Raw genomic sequence first — 22,316 nt, 5'->3', positions numbered from 1 at the left:
CATGAATTATCCAGGTTATATTGACCGCCATGAAATATCTACATAACCTGGTGATATTGACCGTCATAAATTATCTACATAACCTGGTGATATTGACCGCCATGAATTATCTACATAACCTGGTGATATTGACCGCCATGAATTATCTACATAACCTGGTGATATTGACCGCCATGAATTATCTACATAACCTGGTGATATTGACCGCCATAAATTATCTACATAACCTGGTGATATTGACCGCCATGAATTATCTACATAACCTGGTGATATTGACCGCCATGAATTATCTACATAACCTGGTGATATTGACCGCCATGAATTATCTACATAACCTGGTGATATTGACCGCCATGATATTACATAATTATACTGAATTATCTACATAACTGGTGATATTGACCGCCGTATGAATTATCTACATAACCTGGTGATATTGACCGCCATGAATTATCTACATAACCTGGTGATATTGACCGTCATGAATTATCTACATAACCTGGTGATATTGACCGCCATGAATTATCTACATAACCTGGTGATATTGACCGCCATGAATTATCTACATAACCTGGTGATATTGACCGCCATGAATTATCTACATAACCTGGTTATATTGACCGCCATGAATTATCTACATAACCTGGTGATATTGACCGCATGAATTATCTACATAACCTGGTGATATTGACCGTCATGAATTATCTACATAACCTGGTGATATTGACCGCCATGAATTATCTACATAACAGGTTATATTGACCGCCATGAATTATCTACATAACCTGGTGATATTGACCGTCATGAATTATCTACATAACCTGGTGATATTGACCGCCATGAATTATTTACATAACCTGGTGATATTGACCGCCATGAATTATCTACATAAGCAGGTTATATTGACCGCCATGAATTATCTACATAACCTGGTGATATTGACCGTCATGAATTATCTACATAACCTGGTGATATTGACCGCCATGAATTATCTACATAACCTGGTGATATTGACCGTCATGAATTATCTACATAACCTGGTGATATTGACCGCCATGAATTATCTACATAACCTGGTTATATTGACCGCCATGAATTATCTACATAAGCAGGTTATATTGACCGCCATGAATTATCTACATAACTATATTGACCCATATCTGGTGATATTGACCGTCATGAATTATCTACATAACCTGGTGATATTGACCGCCATGAATTATCTACATAACCTGGTTATATTGACCGCCATGAATTATCTACATAACCTGGTGATATTGACCGCCATGAATTATCTACATAACCTGGTGATATTGACCGCCATGAAATTATCTACATAACCTGGTGATATTGACCGCCATGAATTATCTACATAACCTGGTTATGTTACCTACATCTACATAACCTGGTGATATTGACCGCCATGAATTATCTACATAACCTGGTGATATTGACCGTCCATGAATTATCTACATAACCTGGTGATATTGACCGCCATGAATTATCTACATAACCTGGTGATATTGACCGCCATGAATTATCTACATAACCTGGTGATATTGACCGCCATGAATTATCTACATAACCTGGTGATATTGACCGCCATGAATTATCTACATAACCTGGTGATATTGACCGCCATGAATTATCTACATAACCTGGTGATATTGACCGCCATGAATTATCTACATAACCTGGTGATATTGACCGCCATGAATTATCTACATAACCTGGTGATATTGACCGCCATAAATTATCTACATAACCTGGTGATATTGACCGCCATGAATTATCTACATAACCAGGTTATATTGACAGCCATGAATTATCTACATAAGCTGGTGATATTGACCGCCATGAATTATCTACATAACCTGGGTGATATTGACCGCCATGAATTTCTACTAATTAATTATCAAACCAGGTTATATTGACCGCCATGAATTTATACAAACCGTTGATATTGACCGCCTTCATTTATCTACATAAGCTGGTGATATTGACCGCCATGAATTATCTACATAACCTGGTGATATTGACCGCCATGAATTATCTACATAAGCTGGTGATATTGACCGCCATGAATTATCTACATAACCTGGTGATATTGACCGCCATGAATTATCTACATAATCTGGTGATATTGACCGCCATGAATTAATTAGATAACCTGCTTATATTGACCGCCATGAATTATCTACATGTCCTGGTCACATTTACCGCCATTAATAATTATCTACATAACCTGGTTATATTGACCGCCATGACGTATCTACATATCCTGATGATATCGACCGCCATGAATTATCTACACATCCTGGTCACATTTACCGCCATTAATAATTATCTACATAACCTGGTTATATTGACTACCATTAATTATCTACATAACCTGGTTATATTAATTACAATAAACTCTGTCAGGCGTCCCCTGGTTATAACTTTGATGTTCATCACCATGAATTATCTACGTATAACATGATTTTATATGATAAATAAGATTATTATTTTTCGTCATTAATTATCTACATACTAATTACAGAATAGATTTTCCGATTCATTCATTAAGTCGCCATGTTTCCTACTTTTATTAACACTTTATAGGGGACCCTCTTTCTAGTTTTGTATCATGGTTATTATGTGTAGATGAGTGCCTATAACACATTAATCGTTGATTTCTTGTAAACTTCACAATAACAAAAGGATGTTTTGATTCTGACTTACTCAGTATAAATAACTTATCATGCCATGATGATGTGAACGACTTCACTGCCAAGTTGCGTATTTTTCTGCATTGTGTCCTTATCCTGGTCTTCGTGGCATATTGCCAAATCAATCTGAGGATTTTTAGAAACGAAGAAAAGGGTTCAGATGAGATCAGTTACCCCGGAATCAGGTGTATATATTACTTTGTTATTGTGTTTAGGTATTTACAAATATGTAGGCGAAGTAAAAGGGTACACTGAACTCTAAAGCGTGCCGAAATTTGCAAATAATTGGTAATGCGCAATTTAGTCAACTGGCATAAATCGGTGTTCCAAGTGATACTTAAATCACACACGTTTGGTATGTATTTATAACCATATGAAGAAGCATGCCTGAGAAACCAAAATGTTTTGTTACGATATAACTGGAGAAACCAGGTCTGCATCTAGGTCATTAGGTTTATGTTAATGTATCCAGTATCACTGAATCAAAAATATCTGGATCTAGTGTATTGTCTCGTCTCCATAAAAAGGGCGCTATCTTTCTGAACTCCTCACCCTGTGACCTAGTCATATCAAAACACTCCAGAGCTCCTGTCAGAACCTTATCTGTCACTAGTTACAAATATATTTTCTCCTTTAAGTTCAAATGGTGGATATGTCAGTTAAAATTCAGTTCAGTCTTTATCTGGGGAGAGAGGGGGAGAGAGAGAGAGAGAGGGGGGAGGGGGGGGGGGGGGTGGGGGGGGGGGGGGGGGGGTTACACAGAGACATATAAAATTGTGCATCAGATGATAAGGATACACAAGAATTTTCCGATGTTTATTCTGCCGTATTATTAATTCAAAACACCAATTTTAGATATTCCTTTTGCCTTGTAAAACAAGATAAAATTTTGCAGAACTTTAGTTCAGATAAATTATTTTCACTTTATATAATTAGAAATGCACGTTAATATGGCGTGACAGTACTAATACGACTCAACATTACTAATATGACACTGCGAGTAGAAGATAATATTTGTATGTTGTTTTTTTTTCTTCTTTTCTGTTACCGAGTACAATTGGCATATCCTCGTCTAGAAAAAAGACTGAACTCACACACTCGCAACTTAACAAGGACACGATAGGTAGTCTGTAGGATTTTTATGAGTCTAGATTAAATTCGATATAAAGGTTTAGCGCCAATTTTAAAGTACATAAGATTTTTGCAGAAATATGTTATCGCCAAAACTTACACTTTTGCCAACGTGTACGCCATTTCATCACAGTATTTTTTACCAGATCAATTAGCCTCAACTAGCTGCAATATTGTAGCTTTAAAGACTTTTAGACAGAAAATGCTGTCGTCTTTAGAGCTACAATTGGTGTCTATTACTGCTAATGGAACAAAGTAATGATTATACAAACCATTATAAAACGTTTCTTTGCATTTTATCGTACTTTTTTTTTATATCGCTTACTTACTAGGGAATAAAACTGAACTATATAAAATATCAAATTCTCACCGATCATTATTTTTTTTACATAATACATATGAAGGTCTTTCTGAAGGGAATTTATGCGGCAAGTCCACAAGTCGTGAATTTGACGTCTTGTGAGCGATACGGTATTTTAGACAAAAATAATATGTAAATGCATGTATACGCTTAAAGATAATTGGAAACCTACAAAAAAAAGTATAAAAAAACTGTGCCCAAGTGATTTTCGGAGGCAGTGCTCCACTACGACACATAGGGACCAATTCGTACCCGGCCATTCGTTATAAGCCTCAACATGTCGTTCAAGATACGCAATGACTTTGCATTATATCACGCCGTGTTATTCTGCTTTGGCTCGTTGGTGTCACATGATCGAAATCAGAGGTAGTCTGCGGAGCATGAGCCCAAGTGATAGTCAGTGATAGTAACCCCTGAAGTATTAAGGATGTCCTTTCCCAAAAACAATAATAATGATATGAAAAGATGACAGATCTAGGCTAATGTGTAAAATACTGATTTTATTAAAATATCCAGTGACTCCCTCCCAACTGTACTGCATGCAATTCTTTTTCATAAACATCCTATTAGGTATTAGATAGACATATTTCATAAACATATGGTATCTATTATAAGCTCTGGTTGCATGGATCCATATATTATAATGACGCAATATTTTGATTCTTTTTTTTTCATTTCACGTTGCAGCAGATCTAATAATAACACCCAACCAAGCTTTTAAATAACACGATTGAGGTCTACGCACGTGTATTTCTAGGTCAAAATATTTACAAGTATCGTCCTGAAGGGGTCAACTCCGCCTTATGGAAATTAGGCGGGTCAAGGTTGGTGACCTTAAGAAAGCTTATCGCTGATTGGCTGAATTACTTCAGTGTCCATGTGATCAACTTCTGACCTACATGCTGTGTGTATATCAGTTGCAACGGAGATTGAAACAAGCAGATTTTGTGGTGATAAAATGTAGGAACGACGATTAATGTTAACATTTAAATGATTTCAAGATGCGCTTTCAAATAACACAACCGAATTCCATAGTCTTAGAAGTGGATGTAGACCCCAAATCAAACGGACAAGAAGTTCTTGAAAAGGTAAGTTGACATTTTACCTATGAAGTCCCCTTTGGAACGGTACAGACGAGTTTGTATTTTCATGAAAACAGGTCAGAAGTAATTTTGTTAATTAATTTGTTTAAATGTTACATATTTTTACTTTATTGTTTACTACAAAAGCATTGTCATGTTTCTATAACACGTTCCTGAATAACTCTCCATGCTGTGATCGATGATCGACCAGGGTCCAAAGTCCAACCTCGAGTTTCACTGGTCGTTTTGTGTATTGGAACAAAGAAAGAACCCGTCTTTGCTATTTCCCTTCTCTGACATCAACATGAATTGAATACAAAGCATTAATATAAGATGTAAATTGGGTGTTGGTGTTGATTTTTACTTTGTTATGTGTTATTTTAAACATTTCTAACAATATTGTTTATCTGGCAGACTGCGATCAGCTGTAGTGAACGTGATCTATTTTTAGAACATTCCTCGCTTAGCAATCGTTCTGTCTTAGAAACTTTCCCCACATTTCTTCGTTATTCTTCTAATGTTTGTTTAAGTTAAACAGTACTGGTGACACAGACTCCAACTCTCAACCCGAAATTTTGTAATCCCATTTTAAACTATTTCATAGATACTTTCATTTCATTAGAATATTGAAATTGTGATGCAACACAGAATAGATTGTTAATTTTAGAAAGTACATTATGTTACACATGCTCTTATAACATGTCATTCAATTTTTTTATACATTATTTACATTTAAATTACTATGAAAGAATGCTGGAATTACCCAGTAATCTTGAAACTATATAGTAAAAATTTGTTTGTATAAATTTTAATTTAACAGATATATTCAATTAATTAATTTAGTTAGTTAGTAGGTTACATCCTAACATTACTTCCTTTTTGAATACTGTTTATGGGCCTTCATTGTCAAAGAAACAAAGTTTGTACCGGGTTATACATATATATGTTTATTGAATATCTTTATCAAAATCTGTTTATTGAATTAAAAACTTCAAAATATTTTATGTTTGTGAATATAGATAAAAATGACATATCTATTGTTCATGTAATTAATACTATTAAGTCTTTGAAGACTTTGACATTGTCTTATATTTTACTTTAAATTACCCAATATATAATATGATAAATATCTATAGTTATCAGCTTGTTTATATTTTGTTTTCCTTATGATTTATATAGAAACTAATATTTTCCTTGATGAGTAATAAAAAGATGAACCATAATCAGGATGACAAAGTTTGTTTGTTGTTTGATATATAATGTCAACTTTGCTAGCCAAGGGATTCAGTATATGATACTGTCCCTAAAGCTTCATACTGAATACCCATGGCTTAGGTGCATTTGTGCGCGCATTCAAAATATAGCTGTACATATGCTAGGATATCATACAAAATTTGAAAGAGTAGAAAGAATCATTGAGGTACTGAATGTATATACATGTATATATATATATGTGTGTGCACATAAGTTTTACCTTTTGTTTAATTGTTACATTTCCTTATATAATACTCTCTTTCAGATTATATTGTTTCATCAGCAAACAGCTATTATACAATATTGAAAATATGATATATGATATGCACAATATTTAGTATAGAACACTATTTTGAATAGTAATAACCTTTGAATACTGTTTTTGAAATTATAGGTTTGTCAGCAACTTGGGATTGTTGAACAAGACTACTTTGGCCTCCAGTTCCATGGTGCTAAAGGAGAACTTTTGTGGCTAAACAGCAGAAACCCTGTTTGTAAACAAGTGAATGGACCTGCCCCGTACAGATTCCAGCTACGAGTGAAATTCTATGTTCAACCTCATATGCTTCTGCAAGAAGAATGCAGGTAATTGTAGAACTTAGTTAAGAACTTGATTCTTGATCAAATATCTAAATATTTATACCAGTTATTGCTATGCAAACTTAAAGCATATGTGTATTCCTGCTTCCCTATATTAGTCTCTTTATACCCCCATTCGTATATATTAGTGTTATATGGGAGATGTGGCAGTCTTTCGGGTGCTGTCAGGTCTTGTCATGTCATCCGTTGATATATGGAGCTGGACACTATGTCCTGCATACATTTCTATATTAAATTTTCTGTACTTGAGTTCATTCGTTCCAATCCCCTTATATAATTAATTTCCACAGTCAGTTGGAACACCTGATTCTCTAATGATGCATCAGCATGCTGTAAATTAGTTACAATTAACATATGTTGTGTTGTTAATGGAATGTATTATGTAATCATTGGTTTGTTGTCTTTCTTCAAATTAATATTTTAATTATGAGAAGCAAATTCCATCAAATTAACAGAAGTTTAAAAAATTTGAATTATGCACATGAAAATTGATGAATTAACTGTCGTGGGATTGGATTGAAAATTGCTTAACAAAGAATTTAATAAGAAAAAAAGTGGACATGAAATTTATATGGTACACTGTAATAATTAAGAAACAAGAGATATCTTACTAAGCTATTTGGTGATTGATCTATTCTGTGTATGACAATAGTTTCTTTCATTGGATAATATAACTGTCAAATGCTTCGACCGAGATTGATTACTGTCACTAGGAGATAGGCCCAGGGTCATGGTGTCCTGTAGATTCAAATTTATATACCATATCAAAACAGGGGATGTCAAAGTTAAATTTAACTTAGATAATGTGGCCTGCATATAGGTCATATCTGTTAGGTAAAATAGAAACTCTACATCTGAAAAGTTGTTGAACTTTGAACACTGCTGAACTTTAGACTGCCAAGGAATAACAACTTGAGCTCTTTATCAGCTGTAGTTTGAAGGGCCACTCTTCAGAAGGTGATCGGAGGTTTTTGAAGGTAGACATGTATACATTTTTTAGAACAAAAACATATTCTTCAGAATATTTTGTATATATATATACATATATACATGTATATATATAAACTTTCTGGGTAAAGGTAGACAACAAAGTGAGTATTCACCAGGTATCAAACACCTACATAAAATCCTGGACTTTGACCCCACATCCAAACAATGCAATGTGACTCAGAATCAGCTGGTTTGGCCAAAGGCTGGGTTTCACTCACAGCTAGTGTATTAACCTAATGAACAGAGATGAACTTTATATACTTGTAGACTATTTTAAATTAGTTATCAACAACCAACATTTGAATCTTTAACAGGGTTAATAAGGTCATTAACTGAATTTATAAGTTGAATTCCTGGAATGAAGCTAGACCAGTGTCATTGATCTATGGGTAGGCAGGACAATCAATACTTAAAGCCTTATCAACATTGCAGTAGCTACATGACCTACATATATAAAAAGCTGTAAACAGGATCTAGAAACTCGGTCATCCAGGATTACTGCACGCTATACAAAATGTACTTAAATTATAGACATTATAAAAACATGAGTGTCAGGTGTCCACAAACCTAAGGATGTTTTGTATAAAAAAATCTCTGACAATGTTTTAGTCTACTTTCATTTTATTTGTGTGTTAGTTGGGTTTATGTGTACTAGATGCACTCATGAAATCAATTAATGTGTGTGTATTGTCTATTTAACAGGTTAAGTGTTGTTTTGATATTTTATATACAGTAAACCGTTATCTGACCGTATCTACGTTTTAAGACTATGTTGGTTAATATATTCCTCTGTCCTTTTTGTATAAGCTATTGTCATATAAGCCTCTCTGACTCATGCTTTGTTATTGTAAACATGCAGCTTCTGTTATATATTCAGTTTCTGTGACTTTAAACTTATCACCATGCAATATTTATATATAATATTATTTACATGAAATATATGATGCTACACAGAATACCAGTACATCTCCAGTTGGATTGGATCAGTTAAAGTAATAACCTTAATCTTCATTCATTAGTTGAATTGATTTTGGATTGTTTGAGGTGACATCTGTTGATAAAACATGTTTATCATATGTTTATATCATGAATTTATAATTATGAGGTAAAATCTGGTAGGGTATGTGTAGCCCGAGATACTCTGGCCCTGACACCAGACTTAGACATTTTGACAGATGTCTGGTTTAGGGCTAGAGCGCAGTAGTACTCGAAAACCTGGAATAAGCCGACACCGTTTGGTATCGGGCCAGGTACTCTTCGATTCAGACTACTTACAAAATATTACCACCGAGAATCGCCACTTACCTTAGTCTTTTCAACAAATGAATAATTTATCTACTTTAAAATATAGCCATCCATTTCATCACGCATGCATGTTCTATTGTGTCAACACAGTAGTTTCTTTTCCGCAACTTTAAATTTCCCTCGTTGTTGTCGCCATTTTCTCGTAGTATGCAGATCATCTTTAATCTCGACGGATTGCTGTATTTGGGTAGATATGATATTCATTTGTTGTATAGACTAAGGTTAGTGGTGCTTCTCGGTGGTCAGTCTGAATCAGAGAGTACCTGGCCCAATACCAAACGGTGTCGACTTATTCCTGGTTTTCGAGTACTACTGCGCTCTGGCCCTAAACCAGACATCTATCTGTCATAATGTCTAAGTCTGGAGTCAGGGCAAGAGTATCTCGGGCTAGAGTATGTGATGAAATGGAGAGGATTAGAAGATTTAAATTTAGAATGATTCTCTTCAGATATAATGGCATATACATGTCAGAAAACTGGTCAGGTATATATATACAAACCAATTTGCACGGTATATCAGAGTTCAAAATTTCACTTTTACTACCTCAGTATCTATGTCAAATTTTGTTCCCTTGTCAGCTGAGCAATGCACTAGTCTGTACAGTTGTATCCATAAGCAAGATGCTTTACCCATATTGCAATTGATGGCATGTGATATGGTAGTTTTTCTCCTGTTCAATTTAAAATGTTCAATATCAAGAAGTCTCCGGTTGCATAGTGGTTTAGGTCACTAGCCCTCTACTTCTTGATTTTGAGTCTACATGGAGCAGGTGCTAGCTAGGTACTGATCATAGGTTGGTGAATATTCTCATGGTACTCTGGCTTTCCATCATCTTAAATCAGCTGAGGCACATCTTAAAAATGAAAAAAAATGACCTGAGATTTGATCTTATAACTCATTTTATAAGTCTTTCGGATCATCTACTTTACTGAAATTGTACATATTGCAGTACCTTTAACTTTGACAGTAATTTATGTAATTGTATATGGCCCCTATAAAGCACTTCACTGATTTCAAAGCAGATTGTATGACATCAAAAAAGGCAGTGGAATTTCCAAATGTGTGTATATTGATGTTATTAGTTTAAAATAGAACCATCTAATATTATGTCATACATGAAAATACTTTGGGTTTTCCAGTGATGCACGCTATGTGTATACATGTGATGTAATCTTGCTCAATTTACATAAAAAATTATATGAATATTCATGTCTTTGCATCTTATTACAACTTTTATAGCTTGTTAATTTGATTAGTGAAGTCCAAATGAGTGAAGTCACTTTGAAAGAAAATATTTAATTGAAGATGTTATTTGTCACATATGAAAACAAAGTGCACAGGAAAAAAGACCGTTAACCCCGAAGCTATTGTTGCAACCAAGTAAAAAGATCTGTATGACATTATTTACATTCCAGAATGAAGTAATTTAAATTACACGTAAACTCGATTTTGTTCACATGATAATTCTGGGTTTACGCTGGGTTGTCAGTTAATGGGATCCTCCCTAGATCAAATGGGGGCCTTTTATATAATTGGAATGGGCTTTCAGAAAAAAAGTTATTTTCCAAAAAGTATATCCCAAAACGATATGGGGACAGCATCCAAGCAAATCCTGTAATTTACTGGTATTTTGTTTTGTTCAATATGAAAGCTAATTACTCCTTCAGACTTTTATTTAAAATGGACAAATTCTAGATAAATTAATTAATGACTTTTTTACTGTTGAAATGGTTCCAATTGACCAACTTCTCTAAAAGTTTACTTTATATACAAACTTGTGTTAAACTAGATAAATTATTTGACTATACACTAATTAAGGACACTTGAGATCAGTTGCTATTTATAGATATGATGGCCAATTGCAGCTCATTCTGTTTACTATCTAGGTTAGAAGCTTCTTAAGTCATTTATTGTATGGAGTAATTCATATGTAAATTTTTAAGTGTTGGCGTTGTTAATCTACATTTGAAATCTAATTTACCTGTAGTTGTATAGTGTAGTGTATCACCACCTGTAGAATGGGTCACACATCGGTGAATGGTGGTTATGCTCCAGGCTTTACGGTACACAGTGTATATATATCAGATACACATATTAACCTCATTATGTAGTCACTATGAACAGTGAAATGATTAACTTCAAAAAATAATGTAAATATGTACAGTTTTTCTCTGCAATTTGTTGATTTATTTATTTATAAACATATTATTTTACTGCTGTATTAATATTATAGTGTAAATTTAAAAACATGTAATGTAATCCATATGTATCATCAGTTTAAGAATTTTAGCACTTCCTAACAAGAGAGGAACCCTTACAAGTAAAAGGGCTGCATAAAATGATAAAAAAGTAAAGGTATCCTACTCATAAGATAAAGAATGTATATGTATCGGTAATGTGTACCTGATTTCCATGCAGAAACTCTCGAGCTCACTGACAATAAAAAATTAATACGACATACTTCAATTGAAAACATTGATCAAAATGACGCTTTCATTTATAGGACAATAATTCATAAAATTTATATTGCTTTTTTCAGGCATTTATTCTACCAACAAGTGATTCAAGAGTTGAGAAGCGGAAAGCTCCATGTAACAAATGAGGCCCAACTGGTGCGGATTGCCTCCCTTTGTGCCCAGGTGGATTTAGGGGACCAGAGAGATAATCCCATGCTACTGCAGCTGTATGAGAAAATTCTTGAACATTTCACCCCTGACCCCACTAGTGACCTTATCAGAGAGGTCATGATAGGTCATGAAAATCTTATAGGGGTGACCAAAGCCCAGGCAGAGTATCGCATGCTACAAGAGGCATCCATGATACAGAACTATGGGACAGAATATCATGAGGCAAGGAGTGTTAATGGCAATGCCCTCCATGTAGGGGTCGGACCAGAGGGCATTTTCTTGTATGATCTCAATAATGAGTTGATTGAAAAGTAAGTCAATTTACATGTGTTTTTTGCCTTCCAAATTTATTTTATTTCATTTTTCAAGAAGATACAAATATTTTACAAAATTGTGTTTCATTTAAAAGACCGTCAGGAAAATGAATGTATAATCCAATATGTTATATTTTTTTTTACTTTTCTAACTTGGTATATGTGTTCAAACAGATATCTCATGATGAAATGTTAGATGAGACATCATAAATGCAATGTATAACTTTTTTTTTTTTCGAAATTCTGAATCATAACATCATAAAAGGTCACTTTGATCAGGTATAACCCATGCTGTCTAATATAATTAACAAGTGCTTTATAATTAGTATGTTCTACATAGATACGCATTTGTTTACAAAGTTGACAAGATTCACCACATGGGTTTAGTAAGATTCACAATCCATGTGTATATATATACAACAGGATGGTTATCAAGTACAGTATATCACTTGGTAGGAAAACAAGATCATTCTACAATAAACAGCTGACCCTATGGTCATTGTGTGGTCAGTGCGTTTAGCCTTCAGCTCTGTCTGATGGTTGATGGGATTATAGAGTTGGACTTTGGACTGTTCAGTACATGATAAATAACATCAATGCACTGGTCATTGGTAAACACATAGGTCATTTCAGGATTGAGTTTAATATATAAATATCATGCATATAACCCTACACTCATGACCAGCCCAAGATAGTCTTTCATATTCAAAATATTCTTTCATGATATTCAATACATAAATTTTCTGTAATGTTCAGACTCATTACCTTCAAAACATTAATACAACACACTATTACATCTAGCTTTGTGTCAGCTTCAAGTCAATAACTTTTTATATATTTCCCTTTATGATTATTTTATTTCAAAAACGATGCTTCGTGGTGAATGCCATATGTCAAAAAAATAATGATTAAGCCGTTATAATTATATGAGATTGAATCATTTGGAAAGCAAACCAGTGATCAAGTCTGTGTTTATGATAGAATACTGTCTGATCTACACAGCGAAATCTTGATAATCCGAACATTTGTGTCCCCGTCCCAAACTGTCAAGTCTTCCAGATTCAATTAAAATTAGTCAATAATAAAAATTTGTTCCTTGATATTTTCTTCCTAAGTTTTCTGTATAGCTATCATAATACACTGTTTTTGATATACAGTGGACCTGCCATAATCATAGGTGTCTAGATTATGGCAGGTCCACTGTATATCAAAAACAGTGTATTATGATAGCTATACAATCATTTTGTGAAGAAAAATAAAGTAATGTTCTGATCAACTTTTGACAGGCTGGAGTACTCGATGGTAACGAAGGCTATCCACGACAGAAACAAGGTTATTTTGGAGGCCTTAACTGATGAGGGGGACACCAACAAGTTTGAGTTTAAGCTGGTCAGTACAAGAGCAGCCAATGCTCTTTATCGCTGTATAACAGAGATGCATTCCTTTTTCCGCTGTGATACCGTCCACGACGAAGTCAGTTTACAAGTGAGCCATGACCTTAAAGGGATGCTCGCTTCCATCTTCAGCGACAATACAGCATGTGGTTAGTATGTCCGTAAGAAAGAATAAATAAATAATAACTAAATAAAAATTAATTGATATTCAATAGAAAAATCCTTGATAAGATATCTGTTCTGATGATATAATGATATTCAATAGAAAAATCCTTGATAAGATATCTGTTCTGATGATATAATGTCAAACTTATATAAGAGTTACTGCCCAGCACATCAGATTTGATATTCACTCTGTTGTAAATACTCACTGTATACATTTTGGCCCTGATAATATACATGCCTGCAGGTCTGATGGAACATGCATATTCATAAAGTTATATAGCCTTGGACATATCAATTCTACCTGGGAGTAAATGTCAGTTAATGTTAATTGTTTCCATATGATAATCCTATGTTAGCCCCTGTGCTTAGTAAGAATCTGTAGTCTTGAATGATTCAACTTTCTGTTATCTACCACAGTATATGTCAAATCATTTTATAAAATATCAAATTTCTTTTAAAACATTGAGATTTACCAAAATCATTTGAAGGAAATGAAGATTTTATACCAAAGCAAGTTGTCACACAAAATTGTCTCTTGTTTTTCAGGCCAAAATTATGTTTTTGATGTAAAGCAGACCTGTAAAGAAGTGTATGATAGCACTCGCAGAAAACTTTTAAAACAACAACAGGTTCCCATGACACCAACAGCTTGCCATGAGGACCGAGTACAGGTCTCGGATAACCGGGAAAACACAGAGCAACAGCAGGTCCAGGTGTGTATACAATATAACAAAGCGAAAGGCCAGGTGTTGTTGGAGTAAACCCGTCCCCTAAAGAGGGCACTTAATCACACTCTTACCCTACAGAAATGGGGTTGTTGAATAACTATATTTATTTTGAATGCTGAGTAATATTTTTATGCTAGTAGGGGTATAGGTACTGAGTAGTTTTATCAACCCCCTCCTCCTCCCCATATTGGTTCATGGAGGAGGGCTTCTTATCAATCAAAGTTCTTGTGGAATTTATGTTTGTGAATAAGCAAAGTAGTAAGATTGAAATATCTTGCCACATACATGCTGGTGTATACCTACAGTATAAATTATGGGAAATGTATGTGTAACAAAGTAGATTAAAGTTGTGATAAAAATGTCTTGGCAGCCTCAAGGGGCCAATTAGGAGTAGGAGGAAAAACAACATGAGAAAGAAGGTCAATGGATATAACAGGATATATTTGTAGACTTTGGGCCCTGTATATTTCCTGTCTCTAGGACATGTGATTTTGGTGTCTGTGTGATCGGTACACAGCCTCGTGACTATATACTTAATGCTTAGTAAGTAGGTAGGGGTACATATTTAGATATAACCACATCAAATGTTTCCGTTTTAACAATATTTCTTTGTATGATAGTCACTTATACATGTTGATGAATAAAAACCCCTCTGTCCCGTTTGTCACGAAGTTGTCCTATGAAGTGAAACGGAACAAGAACAAAGTCTTTTTCACCCAAGAATATGTGTTATTCAGTTTGGTTTCCCAAAACATTTTTATGTCATACGCTTCAAAGTTCAATTTTGTTATCCTATTTGTTAAATTTTGTGTTTGGAAAATGAAATTATCTGATGTGAGCAGAAAAAAGATAATCTTAAATAGGGTGTTAATAACATTGTTCATGAAAGTGTTAAATAATAAATACTTGGTGTTTTGTTTCAGATGCTGAAAGAGAAATTGGAGACAATCCAAGACTCGTTTGTGTGTAAAGTGTGTATGGACAATGATATCTCGACAGTTCTGTGTCCGTGTGGCCACATGGTTTGTTGTAATGACTGTGCCTCTCAGCTGGCTGAGTGCCCATTGTGTAGGACTTGTATACAAACAATACAACCGGTGTACCTCCCGACTGCCTTTGCGATAAAAACGTGACACATGGAGAGAGGGAAATTCAACTCTTCATGACACGAAAGACAAGATGCTGTGGTTCTGAAACAATGAATATCGATGAACTTGTGATAACAGTGGTCTTCCAAACTTTGGATGGTTGACTTGATGAAAGGTTGTACTTAGTCATGAGTACAGCTATCGGGATTGTGCATTTAAATCATGATCAGTCATTCACATTACTATATATTTTTACATTGTTGGAACTCTCGCGTCTCATTATTTATTATGATTTTCATTGTTCATCATTCAGTATTGTCCACAAAACTTCACAAAAATAATCAAACTTCATGTTAGTAGTTACCATGTACTTAAGATAGCAATAATTGTTGATAAATGTCAGTTACATGTATATGTTATGTTCTGAATAATTTCCTCACACCAAGGACTATATTTACAAAAAAAACCAAAAAACATGTGTAAATATTTTCCTATTTTATTGAATACTTTGTATTTTCCCATCATCAGGGTATGTCTATGTGTAAACATCGATATCTATAGGAAAATGTAAAATCGGTCCTCCAAAAACAGCTTGTTTGAACATATCTAATTCCCATTTATATATTGTAAAATAGTAAAATAATATCACAAACAACTATATCGTTGATTACTATAATCTAAGATTACATAAACTGTAATAGATGTTTTGTTATTTTAGTTATGTTAGTCATGTACAAATTGAGATGTAAGTGTTTTGGATATCATTTATCAGTCTTTCAACACTTTGTTACTTGTAGTTAGTCTGGCATACTTCGTATAAAGGGTATGATAGTTCACGCATGCAAGACTGTACTACAACTGATGACTATTTTCTGTCAACGGGGATAAGAACCAAATGTATAGACTCTGCAGGAGTATCATATTTTCTTGGCCTACTACCTCTTTCTACCAAATTTAAACATTCCAGAGTCTAAAATCGTGGTAGTAGAGCGGTATTCATTATGACTTTTCCACAACGAAAGGGGACTGACATTTGGACTGTATTAAATGGCATTTGTTAAAAACTGTGAAATACTTTTATGAAACCCCTGTGATATTTGATTTTAGATTTTAATTTTGTGGCTTCTATAGATATTGCTTTTGTTAATTGATTGAAGAAATTTGAGCTTCCGTGATGACGAAAAACAGGGGCTTGGATTAATATTTAATTAACGCAAGAAGGCGTACTGGGTTCTTATATACAGTTTTAATATGGCTTCAAGATATGTAGATTCAATTATATCGTTCATTTTCATAAATTATTAAAATGGCATCAGAGTCACAGGGTTTTCATTTTGTACAGTAAAGTTGAAGCTATACACTAAATTTGTAGCAGATATTATTTTCTATAGTGTTTTTTTAATTTGTTTGAAAAAGTAGTTAGAAGTGAATGCCTTGACACTTATGATAATGGAGGTTTCTTTGAGTTAAAGATGCTCCACCGCTGACAAATGGTATTTTTTCACTATAAAAAACAGGAGCAGACGATTTAGTATTTTTCTCCAGTTACAAAAGTTACTTACTTTACACCATTACCACCATTGAAAAGTTTGAGCTTCTAATTTTCCTTCAAGTTAAAAATATGAAAAATAATTAATTGCATCCCGAAAAAATTCTGTGACACTATATCATATATGAAATGAAGTACTGATTGCGCATGCACCAAAGGCGAAATAGATTATTTTATATTATTTTTTTGTGTTAATTAGGCATATATATACACGATTAAACACCAATTATTGTTCAAATGATTAACATCATTTATGCTCTGTCGGCGGTGGAGCATCTTTAAATTATTAAAGTTATGAAAATTGTATCTCTTGTGATTTCCAAGAGCAGTAATGATTTAAATAGAAATCTTAGTTTGGTGCCTTACATACACTGAATGCAATTTTGTATTTGCCTATTGATATCTGAGAGACATATATATTGTACAGAATTTATTTTGCTGACATGAATTGATATAAATACTAGAATCTTAATCTTGTCTTTTAATCTGTATTTTTATAAAGATTCACTGTACACTTACAATTTCTTTCCATATAACTATTTAGTTGTGGGATGAAGAATCCTTTCCATGTTTTATACATGGAATGATGATAACAGCCCCAATTTCCATGGAATATGGAATATGGTCATAACAGCCCCAGTTTCCATGGAATATGGAATACGGTCATAACAGCCCCAGTTTCCATGGAATATGGAATACGGTCATAACAGCCCCAGTTTCCATGGAATATGGAATACGGTCATAACAGCCCCAGTTTCCATGGAATATGGAATACGGTCATAACAGCCCCAGTTTCCATGGAATATGGAATACGGTCATAACAGCCCCAGTTTCCATGGAATATAGAATATGGTCATAACAGCCCCAGTTTCCATGGAATATGGAATACGGTCATAACAGCCCCAGTTTCCATGGAATATGGAATACGGTCATAACAGCCCCAGTTTCCATGGAATATGGAATACGGTCATAACAGCCCCAGTTTCTGTGGAATATAGAATATGGTCATAACAGCCCCAGTTTCCATGGAATATGGAATATGGTCATAACAGCCCCAGTTTCCATGGAATATGGAATACGGTCATAACAGCCCCAGTTTCCATGGAATATGGAATACGGTCATAACAGCCCCAGTTTCAATGTCTTATGGCAGAATTGCTTAGTCTGTTTATTTATACTTATATATAGCTAATACATGTTTCAGGGATAGTGATCAATTAACAGATTTGAATGGTTGTGACCAAATTTAAACATCTCCCTAACCATAAAGCCCTGCAGACTTCATATTTAAGCTAACTTCTGTATCTTAATCACCACTACTGAAATTGTATATGATAAATATCAAACTGATCGAACCTTTGAAGTGGTATAGAAGTGTCTTCTGTGGGATGGGATTCGGGGAAACAAACGAAAGTAACTCTGTTAGATCGGAAGAGTGTCGCTCTCTTTTAGTCTACATTTCGTATTAGGTTGACTGAGGTTTATTGACAGACTATACCAATTACTGTGATAGGATACAACTTAAATTGATACACTTATTCAGTAAAATTGTGATTGAAAAATCTACTGTATTGTATATATATGTACATCATGTACGTGTGTATATGTCATTTGTCATTAGTTTTACTTTCCAGCTAAATATCCTTTACTGTCATTTTATTTTGTGTCATTTGTAAATATTCATTCTCATCTTCTTGATTTTAATTTAATGCTTTTTCATCACACACTATTTTATGAATATTTATCTATTGTAATCCTAGAAATTCATCTATGTGCCATAACAATATATGTAATTTACACCAAGAAACGTTTTAATGGTTTTGTTTGTTTCAGAAGATGTACATTTTGTTTTACTAATGTGCTTACTAGAATTTGCCCAGTAGCAACATAACATGTGCATATAAGATTATTGTTCGACAAACTGTTGCCATCACAAAAAAATAAAAGATAATGCATGTTTTATTTCCTACTATGTTGCAACTTAAACATGTAGAATATGTACATTTAAAGATTATGTAAAGTTTGATTGGATGAGGTATTCCATGTCTGGACTATGTTGTAACCAGTGTCCTTGGATAAAAATTGAAAACTTTTATTTTTATTTTTGTAAGACAAAAACATACCTATTCTGAAGTGATAAATTATTGCTAATAAATAATAAGGAATATTGGTGAGGATGTTTAAACAATATTCCAGACATTCTGTTTACTAACTCTGTTGATATGTTACATTGCATTAACCCTCATTATTCCATCAGAATTTATTTATTGTTGTAACTTTTCACCATTTTATTTTACATCCACATGCTTGGTTAAGACAAACTTTTATATACTTTAATTTGCATAGCAAAGGAATTAAAAATGTCATAAGTTGACATGAATGTATCAAGATAAAATTGAAATACGATACTGATGATTTACTGTATGTCCTTTTTTGGAATCATCTGTTGGAAAAACTCAACCTGTTGAATATCAAAATATGGGAGCAATTTACAAGCAAATGTAGGCTGTTTGTATTATGAAGTACTGCATTAGATATTTTTCAATAAAAATCAAACACAAGTTCAAATGGAAAAGAACAACCAACTTTTGCAATAATTATACTTATTTAGTATATTTCCCATGAAAAGAAATGCTGTTATTGGTAAAATCATTGTAGTGTGAGTTTATGACTGAAGAAATTACCAGTATTTTGGACGAATTTTCAGACCAACCAGTTATTTTGGTTAGCATAGCGCAGAGTGTGAAAACCTGTTTGAAATTTTTAATAGAGTAAGAAAAAAAAAATCTTCAAGTGTTTAAGATGACCATTATGATTATGATTAGTTCATTTATCTGAAATTTCATTTTTAATCAGAATAGGTAATAAGTCCAAAATAATGTAATTTTGATTTCTTGCCTTTTCTCACAATTTTTATTAACTTATACAATATAAACAAAAGTTGAGAACAGTGGATTTTGAGTTTTAAAAGGTTATGATCTTTGTGATACTTGTAATTAGTAGTTTGATGACTGTTTGTCATTCCACACAACGTTGGTAGTGAAGTCCTGTCTTATTGTGTCTATATTAACCTTGTTACATTCCAGCATTTTATATATAACAATGATATTGTATTGTTTGAATATCAGCAATGATTCATTTCATACATGTATGATTGCCTGTTCAAAAATTTAAATCATCTGTTTACCAAAAAAAAACTATCTTTGGAACTGTTGAAAACCTTTTTACGACAAACAATTTTTGAAATACAATGAAAATTTAACTCTTACCTAGATTTTCTGTTCTTAAGTTACAAGCTAATGCTATTCAAAAAGATATAATTTGTTGAAAAGACAAAAATTCTAACATATCAAAATTGTTGTTTTCCCTAAAGTCAATGAGAGATGTTTTAATACTTCATTAAGTTTGGCAGAAATTGAGGTGCTATATGTCTGTGAAGCTGTGAGGAGCTGTAGAGAATATATTGGTGTATAATAGCACCAACTGTTGAAGGTTCTCAGGTACACGGGTAATACAATGTATTAGGAATGTGATGCGATAAGTTATCTTTTATAAAAAATCATTGTTGAGTAGATGTTTGTCTTTCACTTCTTATTGAAGTAGTTCGGTGAACACTGTCGAAAATGTAGATAATTAAAAAAACTGGAAAAACAATATAAAAAAAATAAAACAATATAATAAAATAAAATGATGTCTTTGTTCTTTTTAGCTCACCTGGCCCGAAGGGCCGGTGAGCTTATGTCATGGCACGGCGTCCATCGTCCGTCCGTGCATCAACATTTCCTTTAAATCGCTACTAGTCATAGAGTTCTGCATGGATTGTAACCAAATTTGGCCACAAACATCCTTGGGGGAAGGGGAACAGAACTTGTATAAATTTTGGCTCTGACCCCCCGGGGACAGGAGGGGCGGGGCCCAATAGGGAAAATGGAGGTAAATCCTATAAAATGCTACTTGTCCTAGAGTTCTGCATGGATTGTAACCAAATTTGGCCACAAACATCCTTGGGGAAGGGGGAAAGAACTTGTATAAATTTTGGCTCTGTCCCCCCGGAGGCAGGAGGGGCGGGGCCCAATAGGGAAAATAAAGGTAAATCCTATAAAACGCTACTTGTCCTAGAGTTCCGCATGGATTGTAACCAAATTTGGCCACAAATATCCTTGGGGGAAGGGGAACAGAACTTGTATAAATTTTGGCTCTGGCCCCCCGGGGGCAGGAGGGGCGGGGCCCAATAGGGGAAATAGAGGTAAATCCTATAAACCGCTACTTGTCCTTGAGTTCTGCATGGATTGTGACCAAATTTGGCCACAAACATCCTTGGGGGAAGGGGAACAGAACCTGTATAAATTTTGGTTCTGACCCCCTGGGGGCAGGAGGGGCGGGGGCCAATAGGGGAAATAGAGGTAAATCCTATGAATCGCTACTTGTCTTAGAGTTCTGCATGGATTATAACCAAATTTGGCCAAAAACATTCTTGGGGGAAGGGGAACAGAACCTGTATAAATTTTGGTTCTGACCCCCTGGGGGCAGGAGGGGCGGGGCCTTATAGGGGAAATAGAGGTAAATCCTATAAATCGCTACTTGACCTAGAGTTCTGCATGGATTGTAACCAAATTTGGCCACAAACATCCTTGGCGAAAGGGGAACAGAACTTGTATAAATTTGGGCTCTGACCCCCAGGGGGCAGGAGGGGTGGGGCCTTATAGGGGAAATAGAGGTAATCTTATAAATCGCTACTTATCCTAGAGTTCCGCATGGATTGTAACCAAATTGGACCAGAAACATTCTTGGGGGACGGGGAACAGAACTTGTATAAATTTTGGCTCTGATCCCTTGGCGGCAAGAGAAGTGGGGCCCAATAGTGGAAATAGAGGTAAATCCTATAAATCGCTACTTGTCCTAGAGTTCTACATTGATTGTACCAAATTTGGCCAGAAATGCATCCTTGGGGGAAGGAGAACAGAAAATTGTATAGATTTTGGCTCTGACCCCCCGGGGGCAGGAGGGGCGGGGCCCA

At 34.4% G+C, this 22,316-nt stretch overlaps 1 protein-coding gene and 1 pseudogene across 1 annotated transcript; both read left to right on the top strand.

Annotated features, from left to right (window-relative positions):
• LOC138315873 (uncharacterized) overlaps nt 1–22,316 on the top strand; it is a 173,230-nt pseudogene that overhangs the window by 26,241 nt on the left and 124,673 nt on the right.
• On the top strand, nt 5,078–20,987 carry LOC138315859 (E3 ubiquitin-protein ligase MYLIP-B-like). Its single transcript, XM_069257169.1, has 6 exons — nt 5,078–5,291; nt 6,934–7,124; nt 11,974–12,372; nt 13,662–13,918; nt 14,481–14,647; nt 15,586–20,987. Exons 1-6 carry the CDS (start codon nt 5,205–5,207, stop codon nt 15,793–15,795), a joined length of 1,311 nt encoding a protein of 436 aa, XP_069113270.1. The 5' UTR covers nt 5,078–5,204; the 3' UTR covers nt 15,796–20,987.

Source organism: Argopecten irradians, chromosome 2, assembly GCF_041381155.1.
Source record: "Argopecten irradians isolate NY chromosome 2, Ai_NY, whole genome shotgun sequence".
In the NCBI taxonomy this organism is placed as follows: Eukaryota; Metazoa; Mollusca; class Bivalvia; order Pectinida; family Pectinidae; genus Argopecten; species Argopecten irradians.
The sequence above is the reverse complement of the archived record's forward strand: the minus strand, read 5'-3'. Positions and strand labels throughout refer to the sequence as shown.